The sequence below is a fragment of the Misgurnus anguillicaudatus genome, unplaced genomic scaffold (genome assembly GCF_027580225.2).
Source record: "Misgurnus anguillicaudatus unplaced genomic scaffold, ASM2758022v2 HiC_scaffold_28, whole genome shotgun sequence".
Taxonomy (NCBI): Eukaryota; Metazoa; Chordata; class Actinopteri; order Cypriniformes; family Cobitidae; genus Misgurnus; species Misgurnus anguillicaudatus.
This window is the reverse complement of record NW_027395278.1, coordinates 5,986,920-6,010,854: the sequence shown is the minus strand read 5'-3', so window position 1 is coordinate 6,010,854 and position 23,935 is coordinate 5,986,920. Positions and strand designations below refer to the sequence as shown.

The 23,935-nt window shown below is 38.9% G+C and overlaps 1 protein-coding gene across 1 annotated transcript; it reads right to left on the bottom strand.

Moving 5' to 3' along the window:
* Positions 1 to 224: 224 nt before the first annotated feature.
* Positions 225 to 21,801, bottom strand: LOC141362554 (calpain-3-like). Its single transcript, XM_073864801.1, has 21 exons — positions 20,781 to 21,801; positions 20,395 to 20,464; positions 18,346 to 18,464; positions 18,140 to 18,273; positions 17,824 to 17,992; positions 17,656 to 17,739; positions 16,969 to 17,063; positions 16,026 to 16,103; positions 10,735 to 10,895; positions 10,389 to 10,558; positions 10,280 to 10,291; positions 9,915 to 10,123; positions 5,501 to 5,537; positions 3,100 to 3,177; positions 2,879 to 2,936; positions 2,730 to 2,794; positions 2,382 to 2,450; positions 2,219 to 2,297; positions 1,991 to 2,107; positions 1,173 to 1,231; positions 225 to 944 (listed from the first exon to the last, which is right to left on the bottom strand). The coding sequence occupies exons 1-21, from the start codon at positions 21,165 to 21,167 to the stop codon at positions 918 to 920; spliced, it is 2,277 nt and encodes a 758-aa protein (XP_073720902.1). The 5' UTR covers positions 21,168 to 21,801; the 3' UTR covers positions 225 to 917.
* Between the last annotated feature and the right edge of the window lie 2,134 nt (positions 21,802 to 23,935).

Here is a 23,935-nt window from a genome sequence, read left to right as displayed (position 1 = left end):
GAGTTTTGTGTGGCTTTCTGATGATATTCATCTGGTTTCTTTTATTACAAAATAATAATGTGTCTGGGAAAAAAAAGATTTGAAAGAAGGATGAGGCAGGGGTTGAGAAAGCTATTCCACTCCATCATGGATGACCAATGTCCTGCAAAGTTTAGTTTTAACCCTCATCAAACACAACCTGTAATTTTCCAGAAATCCAAAACAGCTTATGTATGTTGGAGATGAACTCTACAGGACAGTAGACGTCCATGAGTGGTCCACTTCTGAGTTATTGGGTTGTTATGGATATTGTTTTTAAATGGGATTTAAAAAGAATGCGTCTTATTAGAGAAGGAAAAACTGTATTATTATTCAGAGAGATAGATTCCATGTGTTTCATCCCTGAAAAACAAATCCCACAGATAAAAAATGCCAATGCTATGTGGACCATTATAATGACCAAGGAAAAACTATGTGTATGGATTAAACAAATGAGCAATGGGGAAATCTCAGACCCATCAATATATTAGCACCCTTTTATGAGGTAAATGCTGCCTGCAACACACAACACACACTGAAGTTCATGTGAAAATCATGCTGCTCTATGAGGAATTAAGACAGAATACTGGTAACCATGTTGAGCAATAATGTTCATTGTTATCAAAAGTCTTGTTTATAATGCCCCAACTACATCCAGACTAAAGAGCAAATGATTTCCAGCAACAACTGCATGTGTCTGTGAGTCGGTTTTATCATGCATGTCATTGCAAAGAAGAAAAATTAGTAACCATTTCTAATAAATGAGACATTTTCTAATGTTCAGTTTGGGCTGAGGTACAGAGAAAGAGGTAACGGTAGTCTGGCACATGAAGTGTTGAGGTAAAAGCTGGTAGTTCTGGTCCTTGCTGAGGTCAGGCTCACCTGGATCCATAGATGATCTAAGCATACATGGTTAGCTGGAGCCACTGTTTTTTGGAGAAATTGAAACAGCCGTTAAAACACACAAATGCAACCTTGAAATCCAACTAACAAAACCAAGCCTTATGCATCATTTGCAACACAAAAATTAAGTCTATCAGTCCATTAAAAGTGAGGAAGACTTTATGATTAGACACTCTGCCTTTTAAACAGATGTACATGATGCTAAGAGTTAAATTTAGCACATCTTAAATATCCAAATGTTGTTTACTCACCTCCAGTACATTAAGGCTTATGGTGCCATGTCCATCTTGATCAAATGCCTGAAATGCTCCTAAAAACAAAAAGTTAATCTTAGACATTGATATTTTCTTGCTAATGCTTAGATCTTGATTTTTTTTGCACTGATCTTTATCCCCACAATATTAAACCACAAGGGTTTCATGTCACTATGTTTTATGTATGTGGTGTATTAAAAATCACACGAATCGAGTCCAACTTTATATTAGGTGTCTTTAACTACTATGCACTTATACATAAGGAAATAGTATTTAATATAGTAATGCAATTACATGTGTACATACAGACATATGCAAAAGTTTGGGCACCCATGACGATTTCCATGATTTTCATTTATAAACATTTGGCTGTTTGGATCAGCAATTTCATTTTGATCTATTAAATAACTGAAGGACACAGTAATATTTCAGTAGTGAAATGAGGTTTGTTGGATTAACAGAAAATGTGCAATATGTTGCAATAAGATGCATAAATTTGGGCACCCCATTAATGGACTTCCATTAACAAAGCCGCCATATTGAGTGTTGCATGGTCCCTTATTCACAGTTACAGGAGTGCTCCATCTTGTTATATCTAATATCTTTGATTTGATACTTAAAATGCACAGTACAATTAACAACATATATGTACACAGTATGTGCAGGCCTATTGTATACATTTTTCTCATGTAAATATACATTTAAAAAGACATAATAATAGACCAAATTGCACAGTGTCCTCCTGAGAAAGACTGATATGTTTTTTGAACCATTGGCCAGTGCAAAAAAATATTATATTAGATAAAATGACTTACTGAACATTCCCTCCAGTCGAACAAGACAGCTGATGAAACTGTCAAAGTCGACGTTCATGCTTTCATTGGCATAGCGCATGGCAATGATATCATACAGCTGATTATTTAGACGAATCCCTAAATGGCACACAAGACACGTGACTGTACAGTAACAGGTTCATCAGTTAGTCAAACACTCTTCAGCATCACCACAAAGATGAACATGATCAGCAAAACATCAGATTTTACCTGCATCATTGATGGCATTTCTCATCTCATAGCTGCTGATGGTGCAAGCGTTATCAAAGTCGTAACGCTTGAAGATTCCCTGCAGGGAAAATTGGTGTTACTGTATGTAACAAGCTATTGCTTTACTGTACATTTAGGATTGAATGACACTTTAAGATCAAACCTGCCACTGTTTGATCTTATTCCATAAGTGTTTAAACTCTTGCAGGTTAAGTCTTCCCGTTCCATCCATCTGTATGATCGGGATTAAAGAAACATTGCTTACTGCATTGCAAAGCAACAAGCGAATATATATCGCTTTGGATGAAAGCATCTGCCAAACATGTAAACGCATTTGCATCTTTTCATATATTACAAAAGTAAATGATGCTTGAGAAATACCTAAATCTGCTGCACTTATGAGGCTACATGTGTTTTGTTGGGTAAATGTCATATAACGGGGCTATGGTCAAGGTGATATGGTTGATAACATCCAATGAATGTGTTAATATGGTCTTAATACAAAGGATACATCCATGAGGGCGATCATGCTTCTACAGTTCTCCAGACTGAAGCCCTCAGTGTGTATGTCCTTGTCTGTGATCAAATAGATACAATAGTTCCTTTAAGATGGTATATAGAATAACACACATAATAAAATATTCATGCTAAGATGCTTACACTTAGACAACACCTTGTTCAAGACATCTTTGAGCTCATTGGCCGAGATTTCCATATGCTGCAAAATATTAAAAGATAAAAAGAGCCTGGTATTTATTACACAGTTAATGTTGAAGAGGTAACACGGTCATGATACCACTTTACCACTTGCATGCCCAATTACGGTCCCAACCCACCAACCTCACACTCCCCCCAATGCTCACGGGCTCTCCAGTACTCACATCCCCTGCGATCTGCTGGAAGATGGACAGGAACTGCTGGTCCTCCTCGCTTTCTTCCCCAGTAGAAGCTGGATCCGGCTAATTCAACATGGAAGTTATTAAACGGGTCAGAGAGGATATTTGTTTAGTTTAATGTGTGAAAAACTACTGCCTTCCAGATAAGCATTTATTTATTTTTAATAATATTTGTTTTTTATTTTCATATTATTACATTTATTTATTTATCTATTTATGCATAAATCTTTATATTTTTTATTTTTATCTATTCCCTCATGCACCTCTTAATCTCAATTGCCAGATTCTAAAGTAAAACATGTTGTCCCTCATTACTATAAGGACACAGAAGTAAAATAAATGAATGTAGAAAAACATAAATGTAAAAATAAATAACGATTTAAATAAATGAATAAATATGGAAATACATGAAAGTGAAAATAAACAAACATTTAAATAAATGAAAAAATAAATAAATGTTGAAAACATACTACAAAGAATAAATAAAAAAAGTATAATAATACTTATTTATTTTGGGATTTTTTTTCTTTTAATTTTTTTATAAACTTATTTTTGTGTTAATATTTATTTCTGTTTTTTACAACTGTTTATATACAGTACTGTGCAAAAGTCTTAGGCCACCACCACCACCACCAGACTTGTTGTTTTAAAAGTTTTAAAGGAATAGTTTACTCATTTTCAATATTAAAATATGTTATTACCTTAACTAAGAATTGTTGATACATCCCTCTGTCATCTGTGTGCGTGCACGTAAGCGCTGGAGCGCGCTGCGACACTTCGATAGCATTTAGCTTAGCCCCATTCATTCAATGGTATCAAACAGAGATAAAGTTAGAAGTGACCAAACACATCAACGTTTTTCCTATTTAAGACGAGTAGTTAAACGAGCAAGTTTGGTGGTACAAAATAAAACGTAGCGCTTTTCTAAGCGGATTTAAAAGAGGAACTATATTGTATGGCGTAATAGCACTTATGGGAGTACTTCGACTCGGCACAGTAACACCCTCCCTCTCCCATTATGAGAGGGAGAAGGGGAGCGGACTTTTCAGGCGAGTCGAAGTACTCCCAAAAGTGCTATTACGCCATACAATATAGTTCCTCTTTTAAATCCGCTTAGAAAAGCGTTACGTTTTATTTTGTACCACCAAACTTGCTCGTATAACTACTCGTCTTAAATAGGAAAAACGTTGATGTGTTTGGTCACTTCTAACTTTATCTCTGTTTGATACCATTGAATGAATGGGGCTAAGCTAAATGCTATCGAAGTGTCGCAGCGTGCTCCAGCGCTTACGTGCACGCACACAGATGATAGAGGGATGTATCAACAATTCTTAGTTAAGGTAATAACATAGTTTAATATTGAAAATGAGTAGACTATTCCTTTAATGTCCATCCATATTTATTTTTCAATCTATTTTATTAAGATACAAACAAAAAATACAGGAAATATGTACAAAAAAATCAAATTTTCAGGACTAAATGTTTTCTTTAGGCATCGTCGGTGTTTAGTGTGACCTCTTTTGGCACTACACATATCTTGAGCGTTTTTGAGCAGAATGAAGTAAAAAGACTAATTTCTTTTTTTTTAGGTTTTATTTTATTTTATTTAGGTTTAAGAGATCGAGAAGATTTTTGGTGATTTAATGCATAAAATACATAATGTAAAGCACATTTTGTAAAAATATCTCACGTACAAAACATTACTCCGCAAATAAATGCAATTTTGCAGTGTTTCAAACAGAGATGGGGATACAGAGGCAAAAGTTATGGATTGCAGCTTAAAGATGGAATATTTTAAAGGTCACGTTCTTCATGATCCCATTTTTAAACCCTAGTTAGTGTGTAATGTTGCTATAATAGCATAAATAATACCTGTAAAATGATAAAGCTCAAAGTTCACTGCCAGGCGATATATTTTCTTATTCTCAGAATTTGCCTTTTAAAGCCTACAGCCCTCTACTTCCTGCTTTAATCATCATCAGTAGAACAGTTTTTTGACTAAACTCCGCCCACAGGAATACAGTTGCTAGCTAAGCTAACGGCAAGCTAAGCTGCTATCGAATCACAACACACTAAACAAGCTACACAATCTGAACTCGTTACGTATTTCTTAAGAGGGACTTCATAGAACAAGGAAGACATCAGCCTGTTTTGAGGACAGTAAAAACAGCGCTACACAGATAAGTAAATTGTGTGAAAAATACCGCATTTTTAACACGTGAAACATAAACACATTTTATACAGTATTGCACACTGTGAACACAATCAAAACTTCAAAAACACAGGAAAAACGGGACCTTTAAGGTATCACAGTTGAAATGATAAACGCTTGCCTTTAGGAGCACATATAGATGATGACCTCAGACTTCAAGCAAAATGTACTTACCACTGGATGATCAGCCTCAATCCTGTTCTCTATTTCCCTGAAAAGAAACCAATAAACACTGGTCACCATAGTATATTGCACAAAATCAAGGTGTTTTGAAGGGCTTATTACACATCTTGCAATTGCAACATGGCCGTAAAAAGCTATAAGATCACAGAGGTTCGGACTACGTAAAAATATATTAAAAGTTCTCCAAATGACATCATATTTTTTCAAAACAACTCATTTTGTTATTTATGTATATAATTTATTTTGGCCAGTTTACTGCATAGTTAAGTGTAAAATGACGGAGATTGGCTCAATCCACGAGCCAATGCCAGATCCCATTATTAAAAGTTTTCTTTAGATGAAGTGTTTTAGCAATTAATGTGACACTTTAAGTAGTACTTTAGAAGTATTTATTTAGTATTTTAGTAGTACTGCAGTGCACCTGAAAAAGTATACTTTACTTTTATTATTTTTCCAGACTCCATGTTCATTAACAATACAACACTAGTAATACTTGAATAATATTTAAATAAATGGTGTCTCAAAATAGCACAGTTCTGTACAATTACATGGTCTTAACTTAATCATAAGTAGTACTAAAGATCAATTTTTATATTAGCTACAAAATTAGCGCTGGAAAATAGTACATTTTCAAAGTGTACTTTAAAAAAGTGTATTTTAGTGCACTTTTTTTTACGTGGGATAGCATCCCACCCTGGACCTCACTAAATTTCAAACCCTGACTGCGGCCATGAATTGCAAGTATGTATTTTCCCATATTTAATTTCATCTGCATGCCTATGTTTATATATAGGTTCACATTTTTATTTCCACAGCCATACAATATCAGTTTTCTATACCAGCTACGTAGGGAATGGGATTGCTCATAATCACAATCTATTTAAAGGGGACAGAGAATGAAAAACCATTTTTACCTTGTCTTTGTTGAATAATGGTAGTCTACCCACATTCACAAACATACAAAAAGTGCTAAACATGCTAAACGTCTCATAGAAATTTCTCTTTTAGAAATGTCAGCCAGAAAACAGCCCAATCTGAAAAACTGATGCTTATGACATCATAGGCATCTAACTGCCCCTCCACTTTAAAATAATTGGCTACATTTTTTGAGTGGCAGCAAAGTCAGCCAATCAGTAATGAGATTGCAAGTTAAGCCAGTAGGGGGAGCCAAATAGGTGCAAAACCACTTGTTTAAAATCCCCCACCCTAATAGAGCTATCTGAGAGAGGTTTTTAGGAAGCTTCTAAGGCATTACAGACCCAAACAAATTTTTTTTGTCTACATGTCACATCACAGAACAAGGATAAATACTCCGTTCAATCATTCTATGTCACCTTTAACTGAAAGGTGCAATGTGTAAAATTTAGTAGGATCTACTGACAGAAATGCGATATAATATACATAACTATGTTTTCAGTGGTGTATAAAGACCTTGCACAATGAACCGTTATATTTGATTACCTAAGAATCAGATTTTTTATCATACACCGCCAGTCCCCTTACATGGAAGTCACATTTTGCGGCACCATGTTTCTACAGTAGTCTTACATGGACAAACTGCTCTATATAACATCACTATTGTTGTATTGGGAAATCTATTTATGTCTGTCCAGTAGGTGGCAGTAACGGGATGTCTTGGCACTGTTGAAAGCCTCTGAAGAAGAGCTATCTGTGCTCACCACTGTTAAGACTTATGTGTGTATGTTTGGCTGCTGTGAGGTGTCCTAAATAAAAGTGACCATCAAGAATGACTTCTTTGAGTATTTCTAGTTGATATCTTAAGATATTACAACTATGTTGTCTTACAACCCCAAAACAGAAAAAGTTGGGACACAGTAGAAATTGTGAGTAAAAAAGGAATGGAATAATTTACAAATCTCATAAACTTATATTTTATTCACAGTAGAATATAGATAACAAATCAAATGTTGAAAGTGATACATTTTGAAATGTCATGCCAAATATTGGCTCATTTTGGATTTGATGAGAGCTACACATTCCAAAAAAAGTTGGGACAGGTAGCAATAAGAGGCCAGAAAAGTTAAATGTACATATAAGGAAAAACAGCTGGAGGAGGACCAATGTTTAGGAATAGGAATGTTGTCCTATTCTTGTCCAATACAGACTTCTAGTTGCTCAACTGTCTTAAGTCTTCTTTGTCGCATCTTCCTCTTTATGATGCACCAAATCTTTTCTATTGGTGAAAGATCTGGACTGCAGGCTTGCCATTTTAGTACTTAGATCCTTCTTCTACGCAGTCTTGATGTTGTAATTGATGCAGTATGTGGTCTGGCATTGTCATGTTGGAAAATGCAAGGTCTTCCCTGAAAGAGACGACGTCTGAATGGGATCATATGTATCTAGAACTTGGATAAACCTTTCATCATTGATGGTGCCTTTCCAGCTGTGTAAGCTGCCCATGCAACACGTACTCATGCAATCCCAAACCATCAGAGATGCAGGCTTCTTAAAAGAGCGCTAATAACAACTTGGCTTGTCATTGTCCTCTTTAGTCCGAATGAAATGGCATCCCAGTTTTTCAAAAAGAACTTCAAATTTTGATTCGTTGGACCACAGAACAGTTTTACACTTTGCCAAAGTCCATTTTAAATGAGCCTTGCCCAGGGAAAACGCCTGTGCTTCTGGATCATGTTTAGATATGGCTTCTTTTTTGACGTATAGAGTTTTAGCTGGCAACAGCGAATGACACGGTGGATTTTGTTCACTGACAGTGTTTTCTGGAAGTATTCCTGAGCCCATGTTGTGATTTCCATTACAGTAGCATTCCTGTGTGTGATGCAGTGCTGTCTTAGGGCCCGAAGATCACGGGCATCCGGTATGGTTTTCCGGTCTTGACCCTTACGCACAGAGATTGTTCCAGATTCTCTGAATCTTTGAATGGTATTATGCACTGTAGATGATGATAACTTCAAACTCTTTGCAATTTTTCTCTGAGAAACTCAGAAAACTATTTTTCGCTGCAGCATTGGGGGAATTGGTGATTCTCTGCCCATCTTGACCTCTGAGAGACACTGCCACTCTGAGGGGCTCTTTTTATACCCAATCATGTTGCCAATTGAGCTAATAAGTTGCAAATTGGTCTTTCAACTGTTCCTTATATGTACATTTAAATTTTCTGGCCTCTTATTGCTACCTGTCCCAACCTTTTTTAAATGTGTAGCTCTCATGAAATCCAAAATGAGCCAATATTTGGCATAACATTTCAAAATATTTTCAACATTTGATATGTTATCTATATTCTACTGTGAATAAAATATAAGTTTATGAGATTTGTAAATTATTCCATTCCTTTTTTACTCACAATTTCTACAGTGTCCCAACTTTTTCTGTTTTGGGGTTGTAGATTATGACATGTTTGTCTTATGGTGGGTGTTTCGACGGAGAGAGTAAGCAGTGAGTGCACTAAGCCGTAGCAATTTGCAACCTTACCGCTAGATGCCACTAAAATCTACACAGTGCACCTTTAACATTAAATTATTCTCAATGTTTAGCAGTCCCAGATTTCATCACGTTTTCTGCATTATCAAATCATCCAAAACCTTATTTCTGTGTGGGCCCAATGATTTGTAAATCATTATAATACTGTCAGTATAATTCATGCTTATAGTTAAAAATGTAATAAAAGATGTAATGTAATTTGATTATAGAAACAGCTATACATTTACATTTAGGCTACATCAAGAAAGTAGTAACCATGCCAATGACATCTTCCTTATTACAATACTCTTAAGGGCTTTATGGTCTAGCTTCAACAAGGATCATTAGACCATCATCAGTCCTTTGCCTGTCCAGTCCTTCATGCATCAGATTGGGTCAGAACTGAAAGGAAGTGTTTACCGGAAGGTCCCAATATGTGCTGTTGCTTGTCCTAAAAAAGATTCCAATACAGCCTCGAACTGGGGCAGACTTCTTCCAGGTCTACAAATAAATTGTTGTTAAATTTTTTGTCCCTTGTCTGATTTTACCCCTGCTTTCCAGTTGCTTCCAACACAATCTGAAGGCAATTCATGGTTTATTACTGAACAATACATTACTTTTCAATGAGACCACAGAAACTGAGGACCCACCAAATTCAAAACTTTAACAGACTAAAAATGTTGAAAAACTAGTTGTTAAACTGTACTTGTTTCACAATATCTGGGTAAATTATTCCCGTGGTTGTTGTTAGCACATCATTGATGAATGAACAAGTCACATGCAAACATGGCGAGTATATCCAGTATATCCAGAATGTACGCAAACAGCACCCACACATATAATAAAAACTGTTTTATGACACAATTTAAAGGGACAGACAACTACATACAGACAACAACATCCGGATAAAAATGAACAAGAACAAACACACATCACTGTACAGTGAAATCTCCTTCTTTTTACTCACTCAGAGGTATTTTTCTTTTCAGAGAAGACGCGGAGGAGAAAGTCGCATTCCTGGTGGGGCTCGTAGGTAGAGGGAACAATGACATACTCCCCAGGACTGAGACAGAAACGCTGCGTCACTTCTCGCAGGTTAATGTAGGCTTTGGAACGAGCCTTAGAGTTGTTAGCCAGGAAGAAATCCTTCGGCATGTGCTGCTTGTTTCCATGCATCTGACAGACAGAAATTCACAAAGAGAAGCAAACACTGACAAAGAGTTTTGGAAAAGCACAAGAACTACAGAAGTATGCACAGAGGGATATACACAAGCCTTAAGGAGAACAATACTCTGCAGGCCCTCCAAAATACTTGTCTTCACATTTTTTTACCTCCTTTGGCACCTGTGGAGACACAAGAATAGTTAACATGGCTTTGTAATGAGTCACATTATTTTATCCATGAACAACATCAAGTGTCATCTCTGAAGATTTGAAGTACCTCATAGATGGAAAATCCAATAGTGAAGAGATTCGCACCCATCTTGCGTTCCCGACGTCTGTTTTTCTGAATCAAAGAAATGACAAAGGAGCAGGCCATTTCATTGTCCTCCGAATCATCATCTTTCTCACGAAGACGCAGACGGTACTGAGGGTTTGTCCAGAATGTGTCTGTAGTAGACCACACAAATGAAGGAAAAATATTTATTTAAATTTACTTTGTAACATGTGATATGTATACTTTAAGTGCACTGTAAGTTGCGTTGGATAAAAGTGCTTGCCAAATATGTACATGTAAATTCAAGGCTACGGAAAAACTAAATGTAAAATGTTATCATTATTCTTACCTGGATAATTTCTGCAACCTCCAGCAGAGCAGCCTCGCACCCAGCGTCCCTCATTAACAGACACCGTCCATTTGTGTAACTTATCGTCTTCTAGAGCATCAGGGGTCAAGTTGCAAATCTCAATCTTGGTGTAATTTTTCTTAAAATCCTCAAATGACATCCTAAACATAACAGAAGTAAAATTTTTAGCAATACCAGCATGACAGGACTATATTTACAATATTGGTTTGAGTGCTATAAAACGGTCCCCTTGGTTCCCTGAAAAGGGAATGAGACGCTGCATCGCCATGGCAACACTTTGGGGAATGCCTTGGCGTGACTGATCTTAAGCATGTGTGTCAAATAAACGAATAATAAGATAATGAAGGGGATGCCGCATGGACCAGTAGTATAAGAAGGCATCCCAAATATGCACACGTGCTTACCAAGTGCTGAACCAAGTGCCTACAGGGATGTTTTCTTCTCAAGGAACCTGAGACGTTCCCTTTCAAGGGAACCCGAGCTGCGTTGCCATAGCAACGCTTTGGGGAACAACATAAGGCATTTGGTAGTATATTAGTGTAGGCATGTATAAACTAAACACAATCAAGGCAACAGTACCTGGGACCCTAAGGAGGGACTTGGGTCTAGGTTATAAAACCTGACAAATCTACGCAGTAAGGACCACCCAGCCGCATCACATACGTCCTGGAGCAAAGCTCCTGACCCTATGGCCTTAGAGGCAGCCATACCCCAGGTAGAGTGGGCCCTCACATTAACAGGTGAGGGTATGCCACGAAGTATCCACTATCACTTGCTCAAAGTTTGCTTGGTCGCTGGGAAACCTTTCCTGAAACCTTTTTCAGCATAACTGCCAGGTCCCATGTCGGCACCCTAGTGTGGCTAACAGGCCTTAACCTGCTAGCACCACAAAGAAAGCGAACCACCAATGGATGTCTACCCACTGATGAGCATTCCAAAAGGAGTATGGTAGGCAGAAATTGCTGCCACATAAACCTTAAGGGTGGAAGGAGTTAAGCCAGCAGAGAATTGCTTGTGCAGAAACCTCAGCACCATATCAACATGACAGTTGACTGGGTCTTTCAGGTGAGCTGAACACCAAGAGGTGAAGATTCTCCACTTAAGGGCATAAAGGTTCCCTGTGGAGGGAGCTCTGGAGTTGGTAGACCTGAGTCTATGAGCCTGGCCCCCTCTGAGGCCAGACCCACAACTTTCATATCTATGGTAAACAACTGCACCCCCTGCCTGAGATAGAAGGTCTCTCCTGATTGGAATCTCCCACGGGGGTCTTCACCGTGCCATCCAGTCCCAGAGGTTCACCTCATCTAGATGAAGTTTTCACTCCCCCTGTGATGACCATTGCCTTGACAGGGCATCTACCACATTCAGGTGGCCTGGTAAATAAACTGCCCCCAACGAGCACAGTTTGTCCTGAGACTGTAGGAGAATCTGCCATGCTAGTTTGTAAAGCCTCCGCGACTGCAGGCCTCCTTGGTGATTTATATAAGAAACCACAGATGTGTTGTCTGTCCAGACAAGTACATGATGCCCCTCAGTTCTGGAAGGAAATGTCTGAGTCCAAACCATACTGCCATCATCTCCAAGCAATTTATGTGCAATGGTCGATGATAGGTTTTCCAGCAATTTTGTCTCTCTTGGCCTTCCATAATTGCACCCCAACCAGACGCATCTGTTGTCAGCACCCAACGCAGGACCTTTGGACAGAAACCATGGCTTTCTCCACATCACCAGAGCATGCAGACACCAGTGCATGACTTTGATCATGCAAGATGGGTTTCCCCTCGGGGAAAACCCCTTGGTCTTTAGTCACCAATGTAGAAGTCTCATATTCAGCAGACCGGCGGGAATCATGCTGGAGGCGGCTGCCATAAGACCTAACAGTCTCTGGGTTTAACTTCTTTACAATGCATAACTGGCACAGCTTTATCATTGTTGCGGCTGCTATGATTGCATCAATACGTGCAGGCGAAAAATGCACAAACCACCCCTAGAAAAGTGGTTCTCTGTACAGGAGAAAGCCTTTTTGGCATTCAGCCATTGCCCCAACTCTCTCATATGAGCAAGAACAAAATCTCGATGTTGAACCTCAATTTGATCTGACTCCACCAGAATGATAGCCTGGTAATACCATCCTCTGCTTTTTTGCTTCGCTTCATAGACAGAGTCTGGCTGGGCATCATTGACAATCGTTTTCCTTCTCGTGGAAGGGGCTTGTCTGAAGTTTAAAATTATTGGTCTAAACGTAAGCCAATCACACATAACATTTGGATATGATGTGCGTTATGCGCCGGCTCAGCCGCATCGAATCTCTGCTGTAAAATACACGTATGATGTGAAAACAAACCCATCGAGCGAAATACCAGAGTTAACATGGCTATGAACGACTTTTGCAGATTATGTAAAGTAAATCGGGCCAGAGCTAGTTGAACACTATCCTTACATTGTCTTTCCACTCACGTCTAACGGGAGGAACGCCCCTCTCTCCTCTCAAACTCTTCCACCAGACAACCATAACCATATGTAAATTAAATCTTCCTACCTTATTTTCTGGTTAATCAGGAATGTCATCAAATAATGCTTGCCCACGCGTCCTCCACCATTAACTGTGAACAATATAATTCCCTTCCATGATTTCTCGATCGTTGTGCACGCCAAGCTGTGCTGCACACAGTTTCTCGCTGACGATCGGTAAAGTTGATAAATTAAACTTTTCCAAAAACTTGTCGGGAGTAGGGCAACAACATAATCTCCATTCAAAATGTTTAACAAACACTTTTCTTGTTCGGGTTTAAGTTGGCAAGTGCCGGTTCTCCACAACAGAGCAAATTGCTTTCTGTGTCTCCATGTCCACTACAAACTACAACCGTGATTCGGCACTTAGTGTCTACTTCACGGCTCTCAGCCCACTCTCTGTTCGTTGATTTGTCTCGATGCCGGAGGAAAACGGTTTGAATGGGAGGTATCTCAGACTGAGTACAGAAGCGTAATGAAATTTAGCGGAAGTACGAAGTCTGATGTAGTCAGGCTACCAGAATGAGCCAATTGTCTATATAATTCAGAATGCGAATCCCCTTCATGCACAGGGAAGCCAAGGCGGCATCTACACATTTTGTGAATGATGAGGTGATAATGCCAGGCCGAAAGGAAGAACTCGATATTGGTATGCTGTGCCCCGAAAAGCAAACCTCAGGAACTTCCTTTGTTGAGAAAGGATGGAGCATATGCAAATATGCATCTTTGAGGTCTATGGTGACAAACCAGTCCCATGACCTTATTTTGTTCGGAAGCAGGGGAAGCAGTTGTTACCCCGCATTGTGGGGTTTTGTGGGGTTATTCGCCTTGACGGGGCAGCCCTCAGTATACCGAGCCCTGGGGTAGGATTTCCTTTTTGCGGTAGCCTTCCTTGCCTGAATGACGTTCCTCAGATCCGTCTTTCGAACCATATTGGTTGGAAGTGGCGTATACGTCTGGTCCCCTGTACCCTCTGATGCGGCTTTCACATAGAAAGTGGTGTGCGCTGTGCTCGCCACTGGGGTCAGCGCAGCCAAGCGATTGGTGCTCTGCTGGCCAGACCAAAGTAGGCGGTGTTTTCAATAAATTACTACAGTGTTTATATTTGGGTTAAATAGTGGATGAGGAATACAGAGACTGATGTTGCCCGTCTCCATTTCACGTAACTTTAAGCTGCGTACCTAAAACGAACTACTTGACTTAAAACACACCTGACATGCCAACTTGAATTGCTACGTGTTTCCATGACACGGCTTTTCTTCCGATGTCTCTGTAGAAGCTCCGGGAATTTCGAGTATAAACTCTTCATCCATTTTGTTTGAATGCCCCGTTTCTATTGGTCGACACAGAGAGGGCAGCGCAAAAGTTAAACTATTTTGAACAAAAGCTCGAGCTTTGCTCGACGCAACAACAAACCGCCCTCGCGCACCGCGTCCTATGTGAAAGCCGCATGAGGGGGAGCACAGGCCACCACACTCTGCTTCTGTTGGTCTCTGTACGAGTGGCTACAAGATGGTCTTGATGGGGAAGGTGCCTTTTGATGTGTTTACATTAACCCTACTGAAAAATCCAGCTAAGACCAGCATAAGCTGGTGAGCTGGTTTTAGCTGGTCTCCAGCTTGGTTTAAGCTGGTTTTGCTGGTGTAGGAAGCTGGTTTTGCTGGTGTAGCAAGCTGGTATAGCTGTGTTTTGGTCACTTTTTAAGCTGGTCTAGCTGGACTTAGCTGGTCAGGCTGGAAGACCAGCTGGCCCACCAGCTTTGTCAGGCTGGGAGGACCAGCGTAAACCACCTTAAACCAGCTAAAACCAGCAACCAGCTTATGCTGGTCTTAGCTGGATTTTCAGCAGGGAAGATACTGGGCAAAGTTTTGGAGGCATAAAGGAAGGTAATTTTCATCAACATATGTTTTTTGTTTCGATTTCTGCGTTGGATGTGTAAGTCACCAAATCCAACCTTATATTATCTTAATCACTGTCTTGTTACCTAAAACATAGCATAATTTTAAAACATGTGAGCAACTCCTAGTAACCGATAGCTAGGATTGGAAAAAAATTTTACACAGCGGGGTTAGTTGTAACAGTGTTTAAACTAAGGGCCGATTCACACCGGCTGCGTGGCGTATCTGTTGTGTGTCAGTTGCGTGGCGGCTGCGTCTCGTTTTCTGTGTCTGTACATGCCAGAAGTGTGCCTGACGCGGCGCTGATGCGCTGCTGTTGCTATAGGTGACATATATTTTGCCTGGAAACGCTTCCAAGACGCTTGCGTGTGGCGTGAAAAATAGGCGTCGGTCCTATTCCTAGCATGCACGCGTTTTCGGCGCAGCTCGAGCCGCGCCTGAGACGTGCGTGTCATGCAGGCGGTGGGAACTGTCAAACCTGCTAACATGGGAGTCTAAATAAAAACGGACACGCCACGCAGCTGAGACGCACACGCCACGCAGCCGGTGTAAATCGGCCCTAAGCCTCCGGTCCAGCATACAATGATGAAGAAAAGAAAACAACATAAATATCAATAATCAAAGTAATAACTGTAAATGCAATACTAGAGGAAATAATTGATACTTGATTGATACTTAATTATGGGGACCTTTAAAAAATACAGTATCTAAAACTATGATTGATCTTACTCAATTCTTTTTTGAATAATTAAGACAAAGCCAAAAAGCATTTCTTTGTGCCCCCATTCCCTACCTATACGTTAAAAAAACTATTATCTGTCAACTCTTTTATCAAAGCTATGAGTGTTCGTGTTAACTCACCAGAATTCTCCATCTTCTGCATTTTGTTGCTGGAGTTTCTCCCTTTCTGATTTAGAGATGGTTTCCCACTCTTTCGAACTGAGTAAAGGAAATAAGTTATCATGCAGAATGAGTTCTGTTAAATGTATAACTACACTACTCCCTCAAAAGCTTCAGTTTTTGAAGTTAAGGTTATTAGTCAGTCACTAAAATGCCTATTTTCACAAATATCACTTCAGTCATTTCATTGGTTTTTAACAAATTTTACTATCTTTCGCTGCAAAACCCTCTAAGTGCATGCAAAAATCTCAACTTCTAAAGAAGTCTCATGTCCCTCTACACTATCTTTGTTGATTCTGTCAACAAAGTGGTATTTCTGAATGGCATAAGGATGGGATAAAGCAGATTTAAAGTGAAAGTATTTGATGAATGTATAATACATAGAGAGAACATTCGCCCATTACCTCATTTTGATGAGGTGGCGTTTACCCGGCTTTTGTATCGGAGCTCTTCACTCATTCTTTATTATTTATTTATTTTCCACATTTATGATAATAGTAAACTCATCAAAACTATAAAACAGCACAAATACCAATTATGTTGAGACCAAAAGCATTCAAAACAACCCAAAATGATGCATTATATCATCTTCAGTGTAGTCAAACATTTTAGTGAAGTCAGCCTAGATTTGGCAAAAATGTAGCTTCTTGATGTCTCATCATCAAGTTATCCAATTATTATTATTTATTATATAAAAATGAATATGTTGGCACAGTTATATTTTTGTCTACAAAACTAATTTCAAACATTTAAGCATACACCTTTAATATAATAGATGTTTAGATCATGAGAAACAATCAGTCAATTGTGTTGTCCCAAATATAACATTGTTTTTAACACATCCATTTTTTGAGTGCAGTGTATTTAATACTTTTTTATTATTGTTTTAAATAGAGACACTTACTTATCACTCCAAGGTCCATTCCATTCAATTTGACCCCAGGGGTTACGTAGCCGAACCAGACGTACTTTAGACTCCTTATGCTGGGACTGTTTACACTACAAGCACATACAATCACTTAAAGGGATAGTTCACCAAAAAATAAAAATTCTGTTATCATTTACTCACCCTCAAGTTGTTCCAAGCCTGTAAAAATTTCTTTATTCTGCTGAACACAAATGAAGATATTTAGATAAATGTTATTAACCAAACAGAGGCACCATATAATTTCTTAGAATTTTTGTCCCTACTATGGAAGTCAATGGTGCCCCAGATCTGCTTGGTTATAAACATTCTTCAAAACATCTTCATTCGTGTTCAGCAGAACAAACACATTTATACAATGGAACAATAAGGGGTGGGTAAATGAAGATTTCCCTTTAAAGGAATTAAGGACATTTAATGGCGCATGAACGTTCAATGGTAGTTTGATTTGAGAACTACAGCGAATAGAACAATCATTAGCCAATACCATTTTGAATTGTAATTCGTTAGTTACACAAAACTACTATATTACTTTAGAAAACACAGCATATATGGCACAAAACAACATGGATCCCTTTCATAAAACTTCTATGGTATGTTGTTTTAAGTGTAATAGTCCCAGGCTTTGGGTGATGTGTTCCCTTAGGTTCAAAATAGATGTAATACCTCCTCCACAGCAGTCACAGAGTAGGCATGTCCCTTCACAAGCCCTGTAGCGGTGCGGGTTTCAAAGCGAGCTGGAACCAGGGACTGTGGATAAATAAAAAATGGCAATGCTTTACAATGTAGTTCAGTTGAATCCGTGTGTAATAAGAGCACTTTTGCTTGACTCACATCAATAGAACAACCCATAAGAGAGCCTCTCTCCAGAGCTTTCTTCATGATCTTATACAGCTCTTTGGGCGCCTCTTTCATCTCAAAGAATTCAGTCACACCTCCTGTAAAGTCCTCCATCCCCTCAGCAGTGTTCCCACCCTTAAGAGCCTCATAGGATCCATGAAGCCTGAACAGATATACACAAACTTCAACTGTGAGACACACAACAGTGTCATCCAGCATATGTTTTATTAAAACATACTGTCACTGTGTTGCTTCTTGGTGGTGGTGGTATTGTTTGTGACCAGTGTCTTTAATTTGCACAGACACTTACTTGGCATAAGCTTTTTCCAGGAGAGCACTCCAAAATTCATTTCTCTCAGCAGATTTGGTGAACACCAGCTGGTTGTTAACAGTGGGAATGCGGTCATCAACGACAACATCCACCCAGTCTCCATAACGCCAAAACTGTAATTGAAAACAGAGAGATAAAAGTCATCACGCATTTATAAAAATGTGCCTTTTTTAAGCAACACTGACCTGGAAATGGAAAATTCCAGCATAGCCTTCGGAGAAACTTTGCTCTTGCGGTATAACACGATACAGCAGCTTCTCATTTAATGTTAGGCTCGCGATAGCTGCAAGCAACCAGCAGTCTCCTACAAACACAGAAACATTACACACGTTGTTGTCTATAACATTTCGTATTATTTCGGGCTCACACTGCTGACCTCAACACTTTTAAATTGTCCGGGGGAACATGCCAGGTTGGTAATCTACTCTTTGCATTGGAAACCTTTGTGTCTTTGCTCTCTGGTATCACCCATGTGTGGGACACAACAATAGGAGTGCTGCGAGTTGGATTCCCTCTCAACAGAGTAAACAATATAGAGGGGTTCCTACTGGACCGTAACCCTGTACAGTATGCAGGGGCCAGAGAAAGGTACTTGCTGCCATAAATTAACTCTGTAACCTTAAAGGGACACTCGACTTTTTTGAAAATATGCTCATTTTCCAGCTCCCATAGAGTTAAACATTTGATTTTTACCTTTTTGGAATCCATTCAGCTGATCTCCGGGTCTGGTGGTACCACTTTTAGCATAGCTTAGCATAATCCATTGAATCTGATTAGACCATTAGCATTGCACTAATACATCACCAAAGAGTTTTAATGTGATATTACGCACTGCCCGAAAATAGTCCCCTGCTATTGAAAGTTACCAAGGGGACTATTGTCGGCCAGTGAGTAATATCATTGCGCCTCCTGCAGCCATGTTACGGCAGCAAAGTCCTTGATTATTACGCCAGAATGAGAGTATAGTTCTAGCCATATCTGCCTAGAAAATCGCAACTTTAAATTTTCTGTTGGTCTTAGTACACAAAGTAACTACAGAAGAGTCAAGGTTTAAATATGAAAAGTATTGAAACTCTTTGGTTATTTTTTAGCGCGATGCTAATGGTCTAATCAGATTCAATGTATTATGCTAAGCTATGACAAAAAAATCCACCCACTTTTAAGGGGGTCGCACACTGGACGCGCACCTCAGCGCCGCGTTGAGTCACATCTAGGACAACTCTGAGGTATCGTACACCGGAAGTGCACATTAAATAGCGCAAGCGTAGTCAGATAGCGTCTACTTCAAAATGCAAAATATACGTTAGCAGCCAATGTTAATCGTTAATGATTTGGGACAACCCTACTGAAAAATCCAGCTAAGACCAGCATAAGCTGGTGAGCTGGTTTTAGCTGGTCCCCAGCTTGGTTTTAGCTGGTTTTGCTGGTGTAGCAAGCTGGTCTAGGTGTGTTTTGGTCACATTTTAAGCTGGTCTAGCTGGACTTAGCTGGTCATGCTGGAATACCAGCTGGCCCACCAGCATGACCAGCTTTGTCAGGCTGGGAGGACCAGCATAAACCACCTTAAACCAGCTACCAGCTTATGCTGGTTTTAGCTGGATTTTTCAGTAGGGAAATATGATGTTATTTAATGTTAAACTATGTGAGTAGCCTGACAAGGATTTGAGCAACTTCAGGAAGCACCACCTGTTGGCGTCAGTGTGCGTATATTAATAGAAAACATTTTGTTCGATTTTTTTTAGAACAGGGCAGCACTGTGCGGCGCTGAGCTGCGCATCCAGTGTGCGACCCCCTTAAGTCCCCATTAAACCAAAGCAATCTCATAGATATGCCGTTTTGATTCACTCATCAATGTGATGTCCCACTGAAAAAGCCCCGCCCACGGCCACTGACTGACAGTCTGGAATAGTTTCTGCCATCAGCAAGTTGTACGCCATCTGCCATTTCATCAATAGTGAGATACTATTGTCTCAGACTGACATTTATTGCTCACTATCTATTTTGGTATGCGAGTAAGAAGCACAAACCCAAAAATAACATGATTTTGGACATGCTATAATAAATGATCTGTGGGGTATATTGAGCTAAAACTTCATAGACACATTCTGGGCACACCTGAGATTTATATTAGATCTTGTAAAAATGGCCAAGTTGCGTGCCTTTAAATATGTTCACAGACCTGAGCCCAAAAACGATTTGTTAGTCAATAATATACTATACAGTGTTAATCTTACCCAGGTCTCCCTGGCAGATATCTGTCCTGCTAGCACCTCCAACAATGAACTGTGGATTTTCAGATATCTCCTGTAGGACACATCATTGTCACGTTACATCATTATTGTAAGTCAAACAAGAGCTAAAATATTTCACACAAACACATTAATGACATGAAACACTAGAGGAGTAAGCTGATAGATCATTGTTTTGCGATCCCTCAGCCAATAGGTTTACACATCAACATGACTCAAACTCAAAAGAAGTTTAGTTAGTTACTTTTCATCCATAATGTTGTTATACATGTCATGTATGTACACTATACATCCATCCAATTTGCAATTTCTACATCTTGCCCACAACATTGTCCCAATCCAATTGACTTATATCCTCTTCACTCTCCTACCTTGGGCCGCTTCCAGATGATATTCTTAACTTTGCTGGATTTTTGGCCTAGCTCTTTGTAGCCAAGGGACTCCACAGTGGCAGGAAAGGTTTCATCTTCAAAGAGAGTTTTCTTCTGTAAATACTCCTGGCGGAGGACATTGTAGTCCTGACCACCGAAGCGGATGGGTTTGCTCAATGATCCTTCCCCATCTCTTCTCTCTCTCTCCCGGATTAACCGGTCACAAAAGAAACCAGACGGTGTATAGGGCATCTTACGTCTCGCTGGGATAGTTTTGAAAAATTGGCTTTTGCCACCACAACTTAAGTCTTGTAAGCCCAAAATCCCTGGCATAAATTCAAAGAGCTGACCTCTGATTGGTTGTCCGTTATATGACACACCTTTCATGTGGTCATGGTGTTAGGAGGAAAAAGACAAAGTGCGAACACACTTCTTTTACTAATATGTTAGCTAACACACACACACACACACACAGTAAAAATAAACACAAACTGCAACAGCCTTCTCTTTGGATTGCTCCGATTGGCTGGAAAACAATGAACGTTTGGCGATAGTTGTGCTCTCGTACTGTCATTGTAGGGTGATACAAAGGAGAGCACCCAGCCAAAGAGAGGCCAGTGAGATGGCCTGCCTCAGCAGAAGGCATTCACAGGCTCTAAATCTGTTCTCAATGGAGCTCGGTATTAAGCACTCTCAGCATATCTACAACGGGCTAATACTTAACAAAACTTTATTTTAAAGTACTGCAATATTATACCTTAAGACACTGTATTGGCATGGCTTTTGCTACATTTTCATATGTATTGGCATGCATTTTGCTATATTTTATTCATATTAATCTTTTTGGAAACAAAAGGATATTGGTCACCATTCAGTTCTGGGTGAGACAAAACCACACTGTAACATTAGGTCAATGCATACTCACCAAAAAATTAACAGTACAAAATTTTACACCCAACATAAGTCACAATATCATAGTGACCAAAAAACGTATTTATACAATTTGCTTTTAATGCCCTCTCAGGTTAAACTATTAAAGGGACACTACACTTTTTTTGAAAATACGCTTATTTTCCAGCTCCCCTAGAGTTAAACAAATTAGTTTTACCGTTTTGGAATCCATTTAGCCGACCTCCGGGTCTGGCGGTACCACTTTTAGCATAGCATAGCATAATTCATTGAATCTGATTAGACTATTAGCATCGCCTCAAAAATGACCAAAGAGTTTCAATACTTTTCCTATTTAAAACTTGACTCTTCTGTAGTTACATCGTGCACTAAGAGCGATGGAAAATAGTCCCCTTGGTAACTTTCAATAGCTGGGGACTATTTTCGGGCACTGCGTACGGCAGCAAGGTCCTTGATTATTACGCCAGAATGAGAATATATACTAGTCAACATTTGAAGTGGATCAAAAACGTTCATCAAAGTTGTCCTAAGACAAGAACGGGTATTGGGTATTGGTTTTAAGACAACTTTTAGAAAAGGCTTTGATACGCTTCAAATGTTGACTAGTGTAGTTCCTAGCCATATTGGCCTAGAAAATCGCAACTTTTAATTTTCTGTCAGTTTTAGTACACACTGTAACTACAGAAGTGTCAAGTTTTAAATAAGAAAAAAATATCAAAACTCTTTGGTTATTTTTGTGTGCGATGCTAACGGTCTAATCAGATTCAATGAATTATGCTAAGCTATGCTAAAAGTGGTAGCGCCAGACCTGGAGATCAACCGAATGGATTCCAAAATGGTAAAACTCAACAGTTTAACTTTAGGGGAGCTGGAAAATTAGCCTATTTTCCAAAAAATTGGAGTGTCCCTTTAAAATATGACATGCATGGGAAAAAAACAATACACTACATTTTTAAGGTAATTGTTAGAGGAAATTATTTGGCAAAAAAAAAACTAATGCATATCATATGGTCTTTACTTAAATATGCAAAACAATATTGCAGAAAACAACATACATTGATTAAATTTTATCACTTTATTAAAGGGGTAGGGGGGGTTAATGCTATTTCATGCATTCTGACATATTAACACAGTTTAAAAGTTGTAATTCTCATGCTAAACAAATGCAAAGTGTCAAAAAAGCAATTGAGCTGTTGAGTATTTCTGGGCCAAACTCACGGCCCTCTTTCCCACAAGTTTCGAAAAGTTTTTTTCAAACATGGGTACCTGTTACGTCTCAGTGACCCCATATTCCTATTATGGGCACTTCCCCCAAAAAATCACGCCGACACGTCAATCAGAGTGAGAGCGGGTATGATGAGAATTGTTTATTTGAATAGAAGTCAAGGCAACACTGCACACGGCAGCTTTGTTTTATATCAAGACTTAAAAATAGCACAAAAGAAGAAAAGGAGAAGAAAGTCTTGTTCAGCTTTCCAAGTACTGTATTTCCGGACTATAAGTTGCTCCGGAGTATAAGTCACATCAGTCAAAAATGTGTTTTGAAGAGGAAAAAACATGTATAGTTGCAGTGGACTATACGTCACGTTTATTTGTGTTGAATTGGGTCGGTCCCAGCCGGGTAAATGAGTCGCAGGCAGTAAATCTGCATCAAATGTCTGTGTTTTGTTGCCAATCAGCATGCAAGTGCATATAATGTAAACAACGCAAACATGTAGTGAATCATCAGTTATCCAGAGATAAAATAGGATAATGTTTTGTGTGTTGTTTGCTCGTGACTCGCTCCTCCAACTGGACACTTCTTGGATTTTATGCTTTTCCGGAAACACTAGAGCAGATCTGTTTTTTATGAATCTGATAAAAATAAAGACTCTTCGGAGATATAAAGAATGAAATACTACTCTATAGGTACTCAAGATTAACATGAGATGATCAGAAACAGCGTGTGTTATGTGAGCTTCAATATTTTATCTTTTTAATTGTAATATTTTATATCCATTCTTCTGGGCCTTGACTTAGTAATCTTTGTACATTTGTATGTATTTTTTGCCAAGCCTATTAATTTCTTCTCAAAGCTGAGCTTTAATTTACACTATGATGGAATGTTTTTATTATTGTGTTTTGTTTAGTTTATTCCTAATCATTTATTTACATAATCATTTTATAATAATTATTTATTTGATTATTTAATATTATTTTTATTTATATCAATTTCATTATTATCATTACATTATTGTTTATTTATT